The sequence below is a fragment of the Rattus norvegicus genome, chromosome 10 (assembly GCF_036323735.1).
Source record: "Rattus norvegicus strain BN/NHsdMcwi chromosome 10, GRCr8, whole genome shotgun sequence".
NCBI lineage: Eukaryota > Metazoa > Chordata > Mammalia > Rodentia > Muridae > Rattus > Rattus norvegicus.
The window spans coordinates 8,702,984-8,723,202 of record NC_086028.1 but is presented as its reverse complement, the minus strand read 5'-3'; the positions used below and the strand labels follow the sequence as shown (position 1 = coordinate 8,723,202).

The following is a 20,219-nucleotide window of genomic DNA, read 5'->3' as shown; positions in this document are numbered from 1 at the left end:
TTTATTCACTTCCAAGCAGCAGCATTTAACATCATTTGTGCTGAAACAGGGGTGGATCCCAAACATAAATGGGTTTCAAACATAAATACGTGTGAGTTAAAGAACCAGAAATTCTACAAATTCGAGAGCTGTTTGAGGTCCCTATATGAATGCCTGAATGAATCACTCCTCCCAAACCTAAAAATTACTTCATTAAAAGAAGACTTTTGTATTTTGACCTATAACTGTCTTATTACATTTTCACCCAATGCCACTTAAAGGGTGATTTAGTCTTGCTTGAGCCGCTGTGTTCCAAACCAGTTTGCTGAACTCTCATTTTGGATTTATTTTGAAAGCAGAAGTTAACATTTTTGGCCATTTAGAGAAAGTAATCAGATTTTTGGACCTCTCACCTAAATGTTTCCTGCACAACGGTGCCTCTCCAAAGCTAGGCTGGCTGTTTATGGTGGTGCAGTGCATTGACTAACGATGGCATCATATCTTAATTTATAGTCTGACACATGAGATGTGAGTCCCTGCCACAAGGGAATCCAACAAGATCCTGAACCTGCTGTTTAAGACACATTTGCACCCCCAAATTCAAGCATTCGAATGCTTCCCACCATCCACTACCTACAGAATAATTCAACCACAAATTACCATGTGCATGGAGGTCTTCATATCTTCAAAGGGTGGAGAAAGAAGCAGGGTTTCAGAACACAAAGTGGTAGGGAGGCACCAGACAAAGAGAACCCCACAGTCGGGTGGCAACACCTTTACCGGGCATCTGGCAATCTCATGCAAATTCAAGCCAGCACACAAATGCAAAGAATAATTGCCAATTAAAGCAGCCTGTATATTTTTATGGCTGTGTTGCAGAATCTGCCCCCCTATTGCGGTATGCATCTGCTATTCTTCTGCCTCTCCCAGAGCTCTAAAACTTTAATATGCAGTTTATAACCCTCAAGTATTTTCCACTGGCTTTGTGTTTCTTCTCTTGGGATTTCCGGGCTGGTGAAATGATCTCATTTGTGTTTATTTTCCAAGGTAAGCACCATGTTCATAAAGGAGACGGAGAGGGAGGAGGCGCTAGTCACTGTAAATACATGAACGGAGAGCATTGGAGGCACGAGCTTTGTTTGTTGCGGAAGAGGTGGCAGGAAGCAGTAGACACTCTGGCGAATGGCTCATTTGGCTGCTTGATACACCCACATGTCTTCCATTTAAAACCCTTGATTTGCCTTGACGCTTGAGTCTCACAGAACACCTCTTGTTTTTTTACTTAGCCTTCTGTTCCATCGAGTGTCCATGATGTAGAAAATTCCTTATTCCCAAGGGTGAGGTGACACCCCCACCCTCTACTTACCTGTTCTTACGTTCATCTCTATAATTGGAAGGCTTTATCGGGGGCTGAGTAGAGCTGGAAATGGGCACATGTCACACACCTAGAGTGAACTTTTTGTTTCTGCCCTGTGCTTTTCTGGTGTTCTACTGAAGCTGATGAGTTAAATCCAATTTTATTTTGTTGACACCAGACTTTCAAAACATTGATTCATTGATTCAGACTGTCCATGTTTAAGAGGGTATGTATGAGTTTTCCCTCCCTCATTTCTCCATCCAGAAAAAAAAGCCAGAATTGAATCCTACATCTACAAATCAACTTGAATATCACCGTTGTCAGTGCTGGTTTTATTTAGGTATTTAATAACCTCAAGTTATTGATCAGGGGTTGGGGAAGACAACTCAAGAGTTATGGCTCTAAACATGCTAAGAAGCTGATATCATTTTGTTTTCCTTGCATCGTTCTTTGTTGCTTGGCTTTTATTTTGTTTCCTTGAAATGGGCTCTCTTTATGTAGCTCAGGCTAGCCTCAGTGTCTGTACTTCTGCTTCAACATCCTAAGTGCTGGTATTACAGGTAATATTACCACAGACCCAGTTTATATAGAATTATTAGCCAAGGTGATGTATTTATGAATTTTATTTTAGCACTAGCTTACTCCATTCCAGAAATGGAGACTGTATGTGCTTTTAACTCGGCATTCCACATTGCACTTACTAAGCATTTATTATCCTTTTACCGGAAACAAACTCTTGAACCAGAATGTACATAGATGATAAAGTACTTTTAATTCAACAAGATAAGTGTTGTATCACAGAGGAAATGAAACATTAAGAGGGATTTCCCCCCCCTGCATATTTGAAGAATAAATCCGTTCGGTTGTATTTAATCTGTGTCTGAGTATCTGCCCAGGTAATTGCTTCAAATATATATTTAACCACATGTCAGCATTTATAAACCACTACACACAGTAAGCAAGTAAGAAAATTTCCACTTTTTTCCACTGTAGGAGAATAAAAGAAGTCTAATGAAAAGATGTGCTCTTTGCCCTTGAGACTGACTATGTGACTTTGTGGCACACGATAGCTATGTTGTCATCAGCATGAATGGGAGGGAGAATAGCAGAGGACAGACACAGGCAGTAACTCCAAAAGTCTTACCAGGTGGAGATGGATGGGCATTAACTCCCTCATTTCACACAACTGCTGTGCTCAGGGAGAGCTGTGTCTGGACTGGGCAGGAAGGACATTGCTTGTGGGCTATGTGGATGGAGTGCTATAAATAGCTTTTAGTAGGCACTGCCTGTCTGGGAGAGTTTACCCAGAACAAGCAGCATTCTGTGTGTCGGGTCAGGGAGAGAGTGTGTGCATGCCTGGGGATAGTCCTGGGTTCCAATCTTCCTGAAGGGCTGCCCACCTTGTTATTTTCAGGCAAGGTCTCTTATGGTCTGAGACTCACTGGTTAGGTTTAACTGGTTAACAAGCCAACATCTATCTGCCTGCTTCTACCTCCTCCATGCTGAGACAATAAGTCTATACTCTTGTACCTGGTTATTATTTGTTTTTAAATATAAATTCTAAGGCTCAAAACCACAGGTTACTATGCTGTGAAAGCAAACATTTTCCTAACTGAGCATCAAGAACCATTTTGAAACAGGCCGTCTATACTAAAACCCAAGTGACTTAAGCAGAGGACATTAATACTTGTAAATGCCACATTCGTTTGAGCAGTCCCTCCTTCTGGGAACTTGTGGATGCTAGCTATATCTGGTGGCGTATCTGGACCATTTCTCAGCACCTCTTAGGACCACAGTAGGGAAGATCTTTCTAGGGCTCATGGCAGACTCTCCTTTGCACTGTGTTTCTCTGCAGGTCTGGGCAGTGAAAGAAAGCCGTCAGTGGAGAAAAGGGACTGTGCTCTCCTCGAAGCAAGCAGGCGAAGCAAGCAGGCAGTTAGGGACCAAAGTATGAGCAAGGTTTGGACTCAGGTGCACATCCAGACCAAAGAGCAGGGCAGACGGAGAACCCTGTCCTAATGCAGCTTCCTCTCTAGCAACAATCAAGAGTGCTTCTTCTCTCTCTATGCCATTCAAGCTACTTGATTTTGACACAGGAGGCCAAGAGCATCTGTCTTAGAAAGGAAATTTCATTGTGTGGGAAAAGGAAAGATGAGAATAAAGAAAGGAAGGGGTTAAAGAAAGGAGAAAGGGGGTAGAAAGATGAAAGGAAATAAGGAGAGGCAGGAGGAATAGAGAAGGCAGAAGGAAGAGTGGAGGGAGGAAGAGAGGGAAAAGAAGTGAGAGGTAGGTGGGAGGAAGAGAGGGAAAAGAAGTGAGAGGTAGGTGGGAGGAAGAGAGGGAAAAGAAGTGAGAGGTAGGTGGGAAGAATAAAAAGATGGGATGTCCATTCAAAGCTTTCACTGCCTTCTCCATGCACACACACACACACACACACACACACACACACACACACACACATTCGTTTAGCACTTAGGAGGCAAAGGCAAGTGTGTTGCTGAAGGTGAAGGCTAACTTCCAAGCCATACAGGGCTGCACAAAGAAAGCCTGTCTTAAAAGAGAGAAGGGGGAAATGTCCATGGGGGAGTAGGGATGGAAGGAAAAACAGAAACCATCCTTCTGGGGGACTAGTATGGGCCTCACTTTCTACACGAGGGCTGTTGCCCATCGCTAGAGGCTCTGACTTGCTCACAAAAACTTGACCTCCTTGGCAGCCATGTTTGAATCAGACATTTCTCTGTAGCCATTCATGTGTCCCCTTCACTGGAAAAGGATTGTGCTAATGAGCTTTGCTTTGAAGAGCCCAGAACCTCATCTCAATATGTACTAGCACTTATCCCACCCAAGCAAAAGAGAGGGACACAGAAAGGATCCTCATATCCCCACTCTGAGCAGCACTTGCTCTCTTCACTCCAACATCAAGCTTCTGCTTCACATGATACCTCTACTGCTAAGTCCTCCAAGACGGCATGTCAAGCCTGGTCATCACTCCTGTGGCTCCATAGAGCGGGTGAGAAATGGGTCAGCATCATATCTGAGTGCTCTCACTGGCAAGCCAGCTACTCAACTACACTATACATTCTTATTTTCCACACTTTACAAATGCAAAGCATCCCGTGGCTAGCCAGAATCAATATCAAACCATTCCCAATCATTGTCTCCCAGTTCTTGAAGCAAACCTCTCCTATGCCTCACAGCCATTGGCTTGAATTCCTACTTGGCCAAGTAAGGCGTGAGCCTCTATTTTTGCCATATTGGTTGCAACATAATCCAGGAAACCTGGGTGCTAGAGACTGACATGAGAGTTCAATAAATCCACACACTTTGTCTTTAATCATAATTGTAAAACAGTTCAAAACAGGAGGATAAATCCAGTCTGTCTTTGTTCTATGATCTTGGTATTTTACTCATGTTGCAAAGAAAAGTATCACAAAAGACTCTGCTCCACCTTCAAAAGCAAGTACCACATTCCAGACAATCACTGACAGTTGGTCTTCACCTCAAGGGAATAATCCTTGCTAGAAATTTATACAGATCTGTGGACAGCCCTCATCTCCTCCACCCACTCTGTGCATAGATTCAGGGCTTTGTTCTAAGGCCTGTAAGGTCACTGTGTGGTCACTACCTCCAAGGAATAGGTGCTTCCTGGGACCCTATGTATACTTCTCAGATTTTCTTTCTTGGGTGTGTGTAGGGGGGCATGCATGTCATCTGTGCCCATGTGCATGCGTGCGCATACGTGCACTCTTCCCACATTCCCTACCCATACCTGAGCATGTGTGAGAATGACTCTTGAATAAAAGATGCACGTGGCAGGATTCTTCTGCTCCTGAAGGCGATAGTGAAAGGCCGTAGGCCCCACAAGGGGGAGAGTGTCTTTAGTGTGCTGTGATCAAGAATGTTCCCACTTGGTCACCAGCCCTGCAGAAACCTTGGAAAGGGAACTTGGTTGTGTGAGACTGTTGCAGAATTCCTGAGTTCCTGGTGTGCCCTTCACTTCTGGTTTCTGTGGCTTTTACAGACAGTGGCTTTTCCTTACCATTTTCAGGAAACCTAGTCTCTGTATGGGATAGGGTTTGGAGTACTATGCCTTTTAAGTAAACCGGAGAGACAGCACAGGTAGAACAGTGTAAGCCTCAGCAAGGGACAGGAAGCTATAGAATCATTTCCTGATAGCTGCTTGGACCTTCCAGAGGAGTTCATATCTGCATATGTGGGTGGGAGGGCCTGCCAAGAGGAGATTAAAGACTCAGGAACTGCCAGGCATAACTCCCTTCCCTATTCCTCATCATATAAACATGTTTTCCGAAAGGACGTGAGGTTTCCCAGACACGTACCTAGATATATGAATACAGACACTCACATATGTGTCTATATATGCATGTATGCTCATTAAGGTATTGCATGTAAGTATTACAGTTTGCTTCTCCATATTTTAAGTTTATGTGGGGAGCTTTTCTGCTGTCAGGAATTCTATGTAAATGTATGTCATTTCATGTACCCCCATGGTGAGAAACTTCTGTCATTCTCTCTGCCATGCTCACCAGATTCTGTTCCAGGTTTGTAGCACTTCTGTTTGCCTTTCAATCTTGCTAATGGGTAGAATGGGTCATCCCGTCTTCTTGCCACATAAACAGGGCCCAGAAAATGGTCCTTGCCAGACTACATGCGCGTCTCAAGGTGTCCTGTTCTCTCACCTCTCCCATAGTGCCTGGCTTTCCATATCCGGCCGCCACTGCTGCAGCTGCATACCGAGGGGCTCACCTTCGAGGCCGTGGTCGCACCGTGTACAACACCTTCAGAGCTGCGGCGCCCCCACCCCCAATCCCGGCCTATGGCGGGTAAGTGTTGCACCCTCTGGGGGGGTGGCTCCCTGCACCTGCTCTCCCTCCCCAGAGGCACGGAGTGTTTGCGAGTGCATGATGGTCTTGACCACCCCACCAGAACCTCCCCAGCATGCAGCCTAATGCGCCTGCTGCAAAGCACCTTGCGAAGAGTGTTGAAAAATGAGTGTAATTTGTCTGGTCATGGTTGGTGCCTTTAAGCATTCTATATGTCACATGTTGTTATGTAAATTCTCTTTGAGACTGAATGCTGGAGAACAGAGAAATGGTTACAGCCAAAAATGTATTTCTGATGATTGCAAGCATCTGGTTATTAAGGAGGTTGGACTGTATTTACCTCTTGAATGCAAAGGGACATGAGGTTTCCCATACGTAAAATTCACTAGGGTGATATTGCTTCCCTCCCCATAGACATTTTTGCATTCCCAGGAGTGTGAACTTTTGCCTGAGAAAATTAGGTGTTGAGTCAAACAAAACATTCTAGACAGGGATACAATTACAGTTAATTTGCCTTTTACTTGCCTTTCTCTAAACAGCCCATCCTGTCCTTTCTCTTTCCAACTGCCAACTGAGGCCTTCTGTGATTGGCTATTGTTACTGACATCTATAAATCTAGGAATGATTGGGAAGAAAGAAGGAAATGAGAGATAAACGGAGGGAAAGAAAGGTTGATTGACTTACAGGCAAGCTGCTCTGAAATGACACTTCGGTACTTCTATTAGGGAATCTTGGAAGGGCATTCCTTCACCTCTGGGCACAAAAGGACGTCCTCTAAGGTAGTGGCCCCATGCTAGGACAAGGTCTAAGATATTTGTGTTTGTTACCACAGGATAGACATGGGTGATGCTATCAAGCAGATAACATCCTTGCCTCCGAACTCTGCTTAAACATCCTGTGATCCTTACAATAGCCCCACCCTCAGGGTAAAGCATTGCCTGGCTAAAAGCTCAAATTGTACTGGACTTAGTTCTGTTGATTTGGCTATACTCAGGAGAATCTGATGCAAGCTTTTCTAGGCCAGTGACTAGCTTTTTGGTCTATAGAAAGAATATGTTTATGCTCAGGACCATCTGAAAAGGGTTAAAGCATTTTCTTAAAAGCTTTGCTGCATATAAATCTTTTAAGAAATCTCAATTACCCCAGCTCACTCGCTGTCCTGATGACAAAGGGAAATATTCTTCTCATCATTTATTCACTACCTCGCCCACTCCAAAAGACCGGAGCTGAAGTGTGTAAAGAAGACAAAGGCTCCTGCAGGCTGGAGCGTCTGCAGGAATGAGGCGAGGTGAAATCACCAAAATGGGAGAATAACGACAACAAAAGAACCAGAATTACTGACGTGGAGTTTCTTGTGTAAATCATCAGGATGAATTCAAGCAAGGTTTCTTACTGGGTCAGAATGACAATAAGAGAGACTGTGGATAATAGCAAGATAGGAACCAACTGGCTTTAAAGTCTCTCCATGCCTCCAATGTATCTATCTGTATGCTATACAGGACCTGACCTTTGACTCTAATCTGTATAACACCACAGCATAGGAGCCTGTTCCATATGTGTGCTATGGAAGGCACTGGGTAAGAGTAGAAACAGATAAATAACCATCTGGGTTTATGCTGCTGCTAAAGAAAGATTCATAAGCCATAAATGCAAAATAGCACATTTATACCACTTTGTTCTGTCTGGAAAAATCATCATCTTAGTACATGGTAATTGTAGCTTTTCTGTATTATACCCCTAGTCACTATCTCCCTACTATATTGAACGGGAAAAAAAAATTAAAGTAAAATTATATGGCCTATCCTCCCGTGAACAATTTATAAAAACCTCAACATAGCACACCTGCTATAAAATTGAAATTTACTAACTTATAATGAATGTGCTCTTTGCCTGGAATAACCATGCATAACTAATGAATGCCACGTTCGCCAGGGAGAAACAGGCACCTCCAAATGGTACACAACATGTTCATGACTCCTTTGAAAGGGATGAAAGTGTAATATTTCAGGAGTCCTCCTAACCATCTTGGATACAAAAGTGGCTTGTACTCTCCAGCTTGCACAAATGCACCATTGGTCTATGTAGGGGACACAACAGAGCATAAATAATTGTGTGTGATAAGAAAAACATATTGAGTTTAACTGGGCTGCAAGAACATCTTATGGCCAAAATTCTGGAGTCAGAAGTTTAAACAAAATTGTCAGTGTCAGAAGCTGGGGCAATAGCTCACTGAGGTAGAGCATGCATGAAGACCTGTGTTTGAATGTAACACCATGTAAAAAAGCTAGGCAAGCCTAAGTGTGTCTGTGAGGCTAGCATTGCAGGCTGGAGATAGGCCCATTTTGGGAGCTAACTAGCCAGCCAGACTAGCAAAACAGAGCAAGCTTCCAATTCAGTGAGACTCTGTATCAACATAGTAAGTTAGAGAGTTATAGAAAATGCATAGGACCCGCACTGCCCTCCATGCATACATAGAGACACATTCATATGCAAGTACCACATGCACCCATAGACACACACACACACACACACACACACACACACACACACACACAAATTGTAAAGAATTCTCAATATGGAATTCATTGACTTCGATTACAAGGAAGGCAGCCCATCTTTTAGAGTAAACACAGGGGTACCCAGAGCATAGATTTTTTTTTTTCAGAGGAGGAGACAACCAAGCCTGGGGTGAGTAGAAGCAATAGGCAAGGATGCTACTGATCCACCTTTTACCAGGGCCTGCCGTGTCCATAGAGGTGATCTAGAAACCATAGTGCCCCAAAGCTGCTGTCTCCAAACTCCATTGGAGGAAGGTGGCTAAGTTTAACTGACACCTTTACTCCAGCTCCCTCCAGCCAAGCACCTCACACTTGGCAGTAGCCACATTTTATGCTCTGTTGTGTGCTGTCTTTACCACATTCCCAGGAGTTTCTGTGGGTGGGATTTAGACACAATATACAAGGTGATGATTGTAACTGACATGATATAGGTAAAATAGAGGGCTGTTTACCAGAGAAGAGTCCTTGCCAAGCATGGGTGTTCAGACAAGGCACCGCAGAAGAGAAGACTTAGATGACAAGATTATGTCTATCTCTTTCCAGACTTCCATATTAAGATCTTATCCTGTGAGCACCCATACACCCAATCATCTTCATGTTTTCTACAACATTTTCTCACAAAACACATTTATTGAGGAAGAATTTTGTTCTTAATGTCACCAAATGAAGATACATTTATCTACAAACTCCTTTTCCTGCAGTATCCAGTATGAGTAGATGTTATTAATATTTCCAGTCCCAAGTGTTCTGTATTCTAGATCTATATGCAGCTTCTATATTTTTTCTCTCTGATAGAAAACACATATATACATTCACACATACATACATATACATGCAGATGCACACACACACACACACATACTCACACACATACATGTGACATATAACAGACTTCATGGCTACCTCTGTGGAGCGTGGACTAGTCCTTGGAGATATACAACATTGACATGGGCATACAAGGAAATTCATTACAGATGCTGTTATCTGAATCCATTTTGCCCTGCCCAGCAGTTAAGCAGCATCGATTATAAAGAAGCCCTATCTTGTTTTCTCTGGCATACCTAAATAAAATTCTTTGGAAATATCAATATATGATCATCACTTCTGGAGCAATACTTCTGCCTATGGATAATAAAGTAATCTTAGGAATAAGCAGAAAACCCTAAACGCAGCAAGCCACTCACTATCAGCTGCCAACAGTAAATGAATCCTGTGTATATACTAAATACAGTGTTTTACTACCCCGGAAAGCTACAAGGAGATACACAGTTTCCTTGATAGGAGAGTAAAACATGCACCTGCTCCGTAGGGTTGATGGAGGGTGAAATAGAAGAGCCATACAAGGTTATGGCTCAGTAAGGCCCGTGCTAGGACACGATCACTGGACTGCAGCTAATCTTGTTGAGGTTGATGTGACTATTGACATTTTTCTAAGTTGCCCACGCTCCTCTCTCTCAGCACCCGCCCCTTTACTTGAGAGATACACAGATTGATCTTACATTTCTGCCTTCATATATACTTTCCCCCCTTGCTAGGGAGTCCTCCAGTTCACAAGCCGTATACTATCCCTTAAGCACAGACATAGTCACTTACAGAGACATACCAATAGTTTGTGCATTCCATAGATGAGTGTTTTCTTATTTCTTGTTGTCTTTACTGAAGTTTTTTGATGGAGAAACCACAGTGTCCTATCATCCAGTGGGTCATAGTCATGAAAAATTATCCATTAGGGCGTTTCCATTCCAGAGATGCTTACAGGCTGGCAATATAGGTAGAATCAGATACACACTCACAAGACTGAGCCCAGCATCCCATGTTGGACACAGCAGTTAACCCCATTCCTTGAGCAGCAGCACAGACCATGCTTTGCGACACATTAAGTAGATACTTATGAAGTGTGTAGTGTATATGTTGGATGGTGGTACAGCATGCTGCCCTTAGGAAGCATCATAGTTTCATCATAGACCTAAGCCTAAACATCCAGCATTGGGTGCTTTAGTCTTTGTTCTATGCTATCTATAACATATACTTTTCTTGCTGCTACTACAAAATATCAGACTAAAGGAACTTACAGAAGGAAAGAATGCTTTATTATGCCTTACCATGTGTGGGTAGGTCCAGTCTTCCACAGCAGAGAAGGCATGAGAACAGGAGCTTGAGGCAGCTGCTCACATTGAATCTTCAATCAGGAAGCAGAGGAAGCGGAATGCTTGTGGTCTTCTGTCTTTTTCCCTTTCTGTTCAATCTGAGAACCCAGGACCATGACTGCCCACAGTCAAGTGGTTCCTCCAAAAACAGTTAACCCAGTTTAGAGCCTTCCTCACGGATAGGAGATTTGTCTCAAGACAATTCTACATTCGGTCAAGTTGACAATCTATTGACCATCTATTAGCCACTGCAGTCTTTGGTTAAGACATTCCACACATCCTCAAGTAACCTGTTAGGACACTTGGACACACAACTTCTAGAGTTACCTAGAAAAGTATTTTAGGGCAACTCCTCTCACCATAATAATGATCAGACAGTATCCCATGAGTGAGCATCTTAAAGGTGCCGTGTAAGAATAAAACCTGAGAACCACACAACCACTGCTCCATGAACAGCAAGGAATGAGTCCCCAACATCTAACATCAGTCAATTCAATGGGCATCAGGAAGATATTGGCACAGAGGCTTGGTGACCTATGCCAGACACCAAAAAGTACCCAAGAAGCCTCCCATATTACACATGGGCAGTGACTCCACTGAGGGCATGAGGTCCATAGATACTTTTTGTATCTGATTAAAAGTATGTACTTCCCCTGGGGCAATGTACATATACAAATGCACACGCAGTTCTATACAAATTTCAGTGTGTTCATGGAGCCACCTGATAACCATTCCGAGCTGTTACATTTGAGCATGTTCAAAAATGTAATTTATTTCCCAGGTGGAAGGGTCAGTAGGGAAGAGAGGTTTTAAATGCCTTTCCTACCAAACTCCATTTGTGCTTGGTAGATATTCTACTGCAGAAACAGATTGCTTAGTTTGGGGGCATCCCCTGCTTTTATTCCTCCCTTGTTCTTTTTCCTCCTTTTTTCTTTTTATAAGGTAAACTAATTTGCTTTTGTGCAATCATCCCTTGCTTGCCTCCGTCCAAATATTTAACTACCACTCTTACTTTCTTAAGAAGATGAGATGTGCATTTGCATCATGTTCTGGCAAAAGCATATTACAGTCCTGGAGTGATTGACAAGCAACACAATTACCTTTGCATGGCTAGACAGACCATTTCTGCATTAAAATAGGACCATATCTACTCAGTGCATGGCAGCAACTTCTGTCTGCAGCGTGAGAGCTGCTGTGTATCTAAAGCTGCATCCTCCATACTGGGGCATCTCCGTCTCCTTTCCCTACATTCGTACCTGATATTTTCAGCGCACCCGTTTGCTGAGGCTTTAAGGAAACACTGGGGCACATTCCTGGAGAGGCCCATAGGACTCGGCTCTTCCATACTCCTCCACAACAGCCCCTTAGGGGCTAGCATGCCACTCAGTTTGAAGAATGCTGGCCTAGCATGCACAAAGCCCTAGACTTCATTCCTATCACTGAAAAGGCTGACATGGCAGTGCACACATGTTTTCTAAGCATTTGGGAAAAAGAAGCAGGAAGCTCAGAAGTTTAAGATTGTGTTTCATTACATGGTGAGTTCATGGCCACCCTGGGCTACGTGAGTCCCCAGGAGGTGGGGAGAGAGAGAATAGGATCCTAAAGAGTCTGAACTTTAGTTTTGTCTTATATGAAATTAAGAAATAACAGCTGGAATACATGACTTAGCAACACAATAATTCCTTTCCTTCTTAATCTACAAGCAGCAATATCACTCACTTCTTGAAAGAAATAAAATCCTTTAGCCAGGAACCTCAACCAGATCCATTGAACCAAGACCTATGGGGTGGGCGTAGGGCCAGCCTTCCATGTTTCAGTTAGTCCCCAGGTGAGTTCCAAGCACATTCAAGTACAACTACCACTGTCTGCCTGCTGTCATGGACTATGGAATCAGAAGACGTGGGCTAGAGTATGTACTAGCTTAGTCAGTTAGTTAGCGTCTCAGGAAGGAATGGAAGCCTTGTCCATGGAAGGGACGCAGTGGGGTAATAAGTACAAGACCCTTTGATGGGGCCCATTCCAGAACAACCAAGCCTCAAACCTTAGTGATGCCTATACTATGACTAATCGTTCAGAGGGGACAGCACTTCTGTAAAACTGGCAGCCCATTCCAGTGGCTTTGTTTTCCTCTGAAAGTGAGATGAGGCTGGCAATGTCTTCTAAAGGACTGTGAGAACCCAAAGCTACTGTGTCCCCTTCCTCTAGGCCGTTCAGAGAGTCAGTCTTCTCCCAACTATAGGTCCTTGTATTTGTTCTTTGCCTGCCTGCTAGTCCATGTGCCTCTTTTTCTCCCTTGTGCAGCAAAGACAGTGGCTATAAGCATAGCTTGACACATGACTGTGGCCGTACTTTATCCTTAGAGTCTCGATTTCTAGAAGTCAGTGGAGGGAGGGACCCATTCATGGTGCCATAGGATAGTGGTTGTGGCAGAGGAAGCTTTTCAATACAGAAAGATAAGACTTTCCATTCTTTGCCTTGTGCTTGTGAGACTGAGGGAGCTCCCCTCAATTCCATGTCTCATAAATTTGGATGTCAGAAGTCTCAGAATAACTTTCTGTAGCCATGGTGGGCTACAAACCATGGCAACTGGGTTATTTTTCCGAGCAAAGGCTCCCTGAAGGCAAACAGCACGAAGCGTTCTTCCTGGCTTCTGGGAGCCCTTGATACAGATGGATGCAAATCTCTGGCATGATGTCAGCCCCTGTGCACAACCCCTCCCTGTGGAGAGAGCAGTAACCATTTTCCCTGCAGGAACCGAGTCACTGACTCACCACATGCCCCTCCAACCCCATTCAGTGCTGTGTGTCACTGAGATTTCAAGGCCTAGACTTGACTTTTCTCCCTATTTTCCACAAAATGGAACGGACCTTGTCTATCCTACCGACACTTGGGAAAATGCAAGGCTTCCTGTACCTAAATGAGTACTAATTTTTAAAAAGTATTAATAGTCATCCATACCCCCTTTGTCTTTTGTACTAGTAGGATTCAGGATTATTTTTTAATCTTTTCTCTTCCTCCAATGCCAATAACCATTACAGCAGAATACAGAAAGAAGACACAAGTCTCAGACTGCAGGCTCTCAACAACAGTAATAATAATAAAATAGAAAGATGATAGGGTCTCATCAAATAGCTCAAACTGGCCTAATATTAGTGATACTGCTGATTCTGACTCCCAGGTGGAAACATTGTAAGTATCTATCATGATCATTCTTTGACTAGTGATTAAATTCTACCTGGAATTGACAAAGAAATGACCCTCTGTCTTCTATGCCTCTGAACAAATAGTCATTATATCTCTTCTGGGCATGAAGTAAAGTATTACATTTTAAATGAGATGCAATATATGGGAATTTTTGCAGTTTCTATGGACAAACAAAGCATAGACACAAATGCATTTTCCATGAGAAAAATAGGAATCTAATTAGCAGTCTAGAGAGACAGGAGTCTGACACGTTGATGCTGGTGTACACAGAGAGGACATGGAGCTCTCTGCTTCACGTAGCTGTTGAATCAGAGTTGTGGAATTTATTGCCTCAGTGCTAAGAATATTGGTGACCACGTAGGATATTACCTGACCAAATCCAACACATGTTCGCACATGTGTGTCCCAACTTACACAGTAAACCAAACTCAGATGTCTTAAGAACCATTCCAGCTGCAGAGCCATTTGCCAGGGACACTGCACATTGATGCAAATGTCTGTTTTGTGCCTTGCCTGGTACTTAAGTAGTGAGCTAGCTGCTTTTGGATGGATATGGGGGGAAGACCTTGGGAACCAAGGGTTAGCATGAAAGAAGGCATGATGGCATGAGAACATGTCACAGACGTCATCTTGTTGCAGTTTGGCTCAGGTCTCTGCTTTGGGGCCCTAAGTTATGATCTGTTGCTTTCCTGCTTTTTATCAGATCTGTTCGAAGGCCAGTTGGTAGACGCTGACCCCACCTTCTGACCCCACAGCAGTGCCTTTTTACATTGCTAATGTCAAAGCCTACATCAGGACCTTACACACCTCGGCCTGCCTTTTGGATTAGAGTTTCGCACTGCTTGACAAGTGCTCTTGTGAACTGTAGCCTGTCAGGATCAAAGCCAAACAACTTCTGAAATCCATTCCTACCAACCTCCTTAGTGTGTGAAATCCCTGCCACGCTTTAAGGATAATGGTATTGAGGGTTAGCCAATCAACTCGGAAAGAACTCTGGGAAAGAAGCGTACTCCCGTGTTCTCCAGCAAGCCAGTGTCACTGCTGTGCGTGAGCGTGCGTGCTTAGGTGATGAAATGCACTCTCCCTTGGCTTAAGATGCTTGGCTTTTCTGTGTGTTCATTCTGCTCCTGAAACCCTTTCGCATCAAAGCTGTGCTTCTATGAAGGCCCTGGCTTGACTGAACAATGGGTCCACTGGTTCTTTGCCAGCATCACAAGTCATCCAGAAACTCCATGGGAAGATGCTATGGGAGGTTGCTGATGACGACTGTCCTATGAAAGCAACAGTTCAGAAAGAGCAACCTTTGCACTGGGGGAGTCATGCAGTTCTTTCAGAAGTCCGAGTACATCCAGGGTGCACATGTCCTCTGTAATCCCACTCAGATACAAGAAGTAGAATGGAGTCCTATAGTGACATAGCATTGAGCTTCCTGGCCTTGATATTCCAAGAGACATGGAGAAATCTAAGGTCACCCCTTTCCTCCTTGGAAGTGGCTTCTTTCTGGGCTGCTGATTTCTATAGGACTGTGCAATGTCCGCCGAGTTAAGTTTAGTCCATCATAAATTAGAACCTTGCCTCAGTCGGAACATGATTTATCTGAATACTTACAAACAGTACAGCTGAGCTCCCCAACCCCCATTCCTGAATACATAAAGGCTTTGTGCATACAACACATACATGTGTTCCCATATATTTGTACATATGAAAAATACATGCATTTTGCACAAATGTATATCTACACATCTAGACACAAGCATACATTTATAGTTTTCTGCTACATTGACAATAAAAGTCTCACAGAACTACCACAGATAACACTACAGTATGAAATAATTATAGGAGGAAATGCCTGATCCCATCTGGGATACTTGATGCTCACCCAAGGCCATTCAGTTCTAGACTACCTGAAAGTGCTTTGCTCCTAGGTTCTGCCCTTGCAAGCTCATTCTGGAACAGATGCTGTGTTTTATGTTTGGTGAGGGAGGGTATCTGTGGTTTGATTCCAAACTGTAAGATCGTCAAGATACTCAGGCCACTTGAAAATACACACTTGTCCGTGGCCTTTCCAAGTCATGCAGTGCACCTCCTGAAAGCGGGAAGCTCATTTTGGTACCCAAGTCAAAACACTCTGACACTGGTCCACCATGAAACCCAGACTACATGGAATCCCAGAAGAAAGTTCCTGATTTGATGGACAGCTGTTGTCTCCAACCTCCTTAATCAGTTTGAAACTCTCCTCAGTTCCTGTGTTTTGGATCATGAGACCAGACTAACCTGGCCTGTGCGGGGTTGGTGTGTCTGCATGGGGAAATGCACTAATCCGAATGTTTCTCTTTGTGTGTGCACCTCTACAGTGTTGTTTACCAGGATGGATTTTATGGTGCAGACATTTATGTAAGTATTCATTAATGTGCATGCCATCCTCCTTACCTCCAGGAGTCATTCTTTATACAAGTTTGCTCTGAACTCAGTGGGAACAAATGACCTCTTCTGGGTCAAAAGGGAATTCTCACCATGTCTCTCAAGGTAGAAGGGCTGCTGGTCCTGAGCTCAAAGGACAAGTGACTTGCTCTTTGTGGGGAATTAATGACCTGGACTTGACCAACTTTGGAATAGATGAGCGTAACTGCACCCATTGTAAAAAGATGTCCCTTCCCATGCGAGATTAAAAACTCCACCCACAGTGACCTACTGTAAAGTTTTCAGTATGCTCTGTGTGTTTGCAGTTGGATATTCAGAACAGCAGCTGGTAGTTATCAGCTGCAGAAAACAGAAAGGTATTTTCATGGCTGATAGTTTTTTAATGCTTTCCTTAAAATGTAATTATTTATCGACAGAGCTGGAAACAATCCATTCTTCTCTTTTCTCTGAACACAGCAATAAACGCCAAATTCTGCCTCCACAACGTGTGTGACCAGGGGTGGGTGTTAGACCCTTCCTCTCTAATCATCTATTCTCTTTATTTCTCTAAACAGTGCCTTAATCTAATACTGTTTGCCAATTGGTCCCATTTCATGAAACTCCACTTATGAGAATGTATCTCGTCTTCAGAACCATGATAAACTGTCCTTACCTAGAGAAGCCACATCCTCATGTTCCCATGATGCCGCACTAGACGTGTGATGGAAGTAATTTGGAAAAGAGTTTAGACTAAGTAGGCAGTAGAGAAGACTTCTCTTTCAATCTCTCTCTCTCTCTCCCTCTCTCTCTCTCTCTCACACACACACACACACACACACACACACACACTTACAATGTACCATTGAGATGACCCCAAGTAAGTAAACAGATTCATACTTGTTTCTCATATACTAGACAAATAAAAACATCAAACCTTATCTCTGTGCAGATTGATGCTAGTTAGTAGAGGCCAGAGGCCCTGGTTCTTTCACTGGATCCCTTTGAGTCTCACAGTGCTGCCATTTTGCAGTGAGGTAACAGTCTCCATCACTGATAGACTTAGTTTCATTCGGATTGCATCTGAGAGGTTTTCTGTTACCTACAGGTTAGTATAAATTTTGCTCTCTTGCCAGACTATCATGAATGAACATGTCTTTGATTTACCCTGCAAACAATTGACTTCCTTCTATTACGAAACTTAAGCTGCCTCTCTGTGCCCTTTTCTCCAGAACTTCAGTTAATGCCATTTCAAGTGTGAGGTGGGCAGAGCCTGGTCCTACCCTCAGGTATAAAGTGAATTGGAGACTCTGTCCATAGCCACCACCTCTGTATAGCCTGGAGTGGGTTGAACCCAGCATCACTGAAATTAGGGTTTTATTATTATGTCCTTAAACTTGGGAGGCTGCAGGTTGTACTTAAGAGATAAAATCCACTAGAAATAAAACTGCTTGTATTAACATCTGTTCAAGAAAAAGGAAATATGGGAATCCCTAGTTAAAATGTAAAAAAAAATTAGTTTAGTCATCGGTTATTGGCTATGTACCTCTCTGGCATCAGTTTCTCATATGTGAAATAATTTATGAATTGTGATTTTCCATGCATATTTCAAATGGATTCCCTTTTTCTGGCCTTGTAGACTCGTGTGCAGCATGAAGAAAGTGTTGGACAGGGCAAGGATGCCACAACAGCCAACAGCGGTAGAGCAGGGATAGGGAGATGATTCAGTCAATAAAGTGGCTGCTGTGCAAACGTGAGAAATTGAGTCCAGAGTCCCAGCACCAACATAAAAGTCCAGGCTTAGCAGGGCTTAGTGGGCACCTATCACAGTGAAGTAAGTGGTGAGCTCCAGGTTCTGTGAGACCCTGCATCACGAAGTGAGGCAGAGATTTGATTGAGAATGGTACCTGCTATTAACCCCTGGTTTCTGCACATGCGTGTACACACCCCCAGTATGTGTGCCTTTGTGCATACACACACACACACACACACACACACACACTCATACATGCACACACACACTGAGAGATGGAGAGCTGAGAGACAGAGAACTGAGAGAGAGAGCAGGGGGAGAGAGAGAGAGAGAGAGAGAGAGAGAGAGAGAGAGAGAGAGAGAGAGAGCACAGAGCAGGGAAGGAGCGAAGAGATTCTAGCACTGTATGTAGATCCTAGGGTGCTAGGGGCTACATCAAAAATAAAACATAGGTACAGCAGTGAAAACAAAGGAGGCCCAGAGAATCAGTGTGCTACCCTTCTTATGCTTGCTTAGGTGAGGCACTAGTCCTGGAAGGAAAAGCTTACTGTGTACTTGGAGGACATTTTAACCTAGAGACTCGAGTCCTCTGTGCTGAGTGGGGCAGCTCCCAATGTTATCAGTGTGAAGCTCTTGGGAAAGCCTAGGAGCCATCAGGCTCTACTCCCTGGTACCTAATGTTTTCCAAGCTGCTTTCTTTTCAGGCTGCCCTTTTCTACTCTTTATATCATAAAAACATTGTGACTTTTCAGTGTCTGTTCCGAATAAGTGATGAGGTAACCCTGCTGAAATACTAGGTTAGCCTTTCACTTGCCTAGTGCTTGTCCTCTGGGCTCATACAGACCACTGCAGCACAGTGCTGATGAAGAGGTATGACCCTCTGAGATAGAAGGAAACTAGACCCTGGGACCTCCCACTGCAGCGGCAGAGCAGGGGACCATGGGCAGCTCTAACTTCAAAGGAAGTAAATGGCATGAATTATTTCCTACACTTTTGAATTCACAGAACAAGGCTCAGTCTCACTAGGAACATCATTCTGAATGTGTGGATTTAAGCCACAAGTCTCACTGCCCTGCTGAGGCATCTGAACAATGAGTCCCACACATTTTAAAGTGATGGTGGGGGGTTGGGGATTTAGTTCAGTGGTAAAGTGCTTGCCTAGCAAGCACAAGGCCCTGGGTTCAGTCCTCAGCTCTGGGGGGGGGGGGGAAGACAAATAAAAAGTGATGGTGGTTATAGAGATTGCCTGAAAATCATTTCCGATTCTGTCTTATTTAAAGAAAAGTCTCTGGCCTAGGCCTACAATCTTATTTAATATTGTGCAATAAATAGGTTCATGGATCAGCCTGCCCCTGAGGTTTAAGTCTTTTATTTTTTCTATAATCAATTAGGTAAAGCACCAAGTTCCTAGCTTTGGTCTCCTCTAATCAAGGCATAGTCTTCCTGCTAAAACCCTTCTCCACCCTTCAGCCTATCAGAGAGGATCATCCACCCTCCTAGCAGAGAATTCTCTAAAACTATTGCCCTATACCTTGTGCCCTGATGTCTCCCTTCTCTTGACTTTGTCCTTCAAGATCTTGAGCTCCTGTGACCCAAAAGTAGAATCTCTTAGGCATTTCTGGGACTTTTGATACTGTCAGGGCACCAATGATTGGAAAGACCTTCTAGACCCCCACAACAAGTTCTTGCCTACAATGATTGTGTTCAACTTTTCAAAGAAGTGGAGTTTGAAGGATTAGGAGCAAATGGTCATTGGTGCCTGGTGACAGCCATAAAGAGTAGTCTTGACAAGAAATGCCATAGATCCTATGTTCAGGAGAAGCTATGGTAGAGACAGCATCCCTCCTATCTAGGGGAGGTGTCCTACCAGAAAGTAGGCTCTGGGAAAAGCTTATTAGCTCTTAAGACAGCTGCATATCAGAGACAAGGAAGGTTCTGAGTCAGAACAGGGGGTGAGTAGAATTATTGATCACCAAAGCCCTT

The 20,219-nt window shown here is 43.6% G+C and overlaps 1 protein-coding gene across 50 annotated transcripts in view; it reads left to right on the top strand.

The window, feature by feature from the left end:
- The window catches only part of Rbfox1 (RNA binding fox-1 homolog 1), a 2,095,840-nt gene that overhangs the window by 2,031,446 nt on the left and 44,175 nt on the right, over window positions 1-20,219 (top strand). For 32 of the 50 annotated variants that reach the window (XM_017597207.3, XM_017597209.3, XM_063268861.1 and 29 more), the window contains 2 exons: window positions 6,045-6,177; window positions 16,441-16,480. In XM_017597207.3, the coding sequence (XP_017452696.1) occupies window positions 6,045-6,177; window positions 16,441-16,480 (173 nt within the window). The remainder of the gene's footprint in view (window positions 1-6,044; window positions 6,178-16,440; window positions 16,481-20,219) is intronic. The other 18 variants (XM_039085817.2, XM_063268882.1, XM_063268890.1 and 15 more) reach the window with 1 other exon arrangement.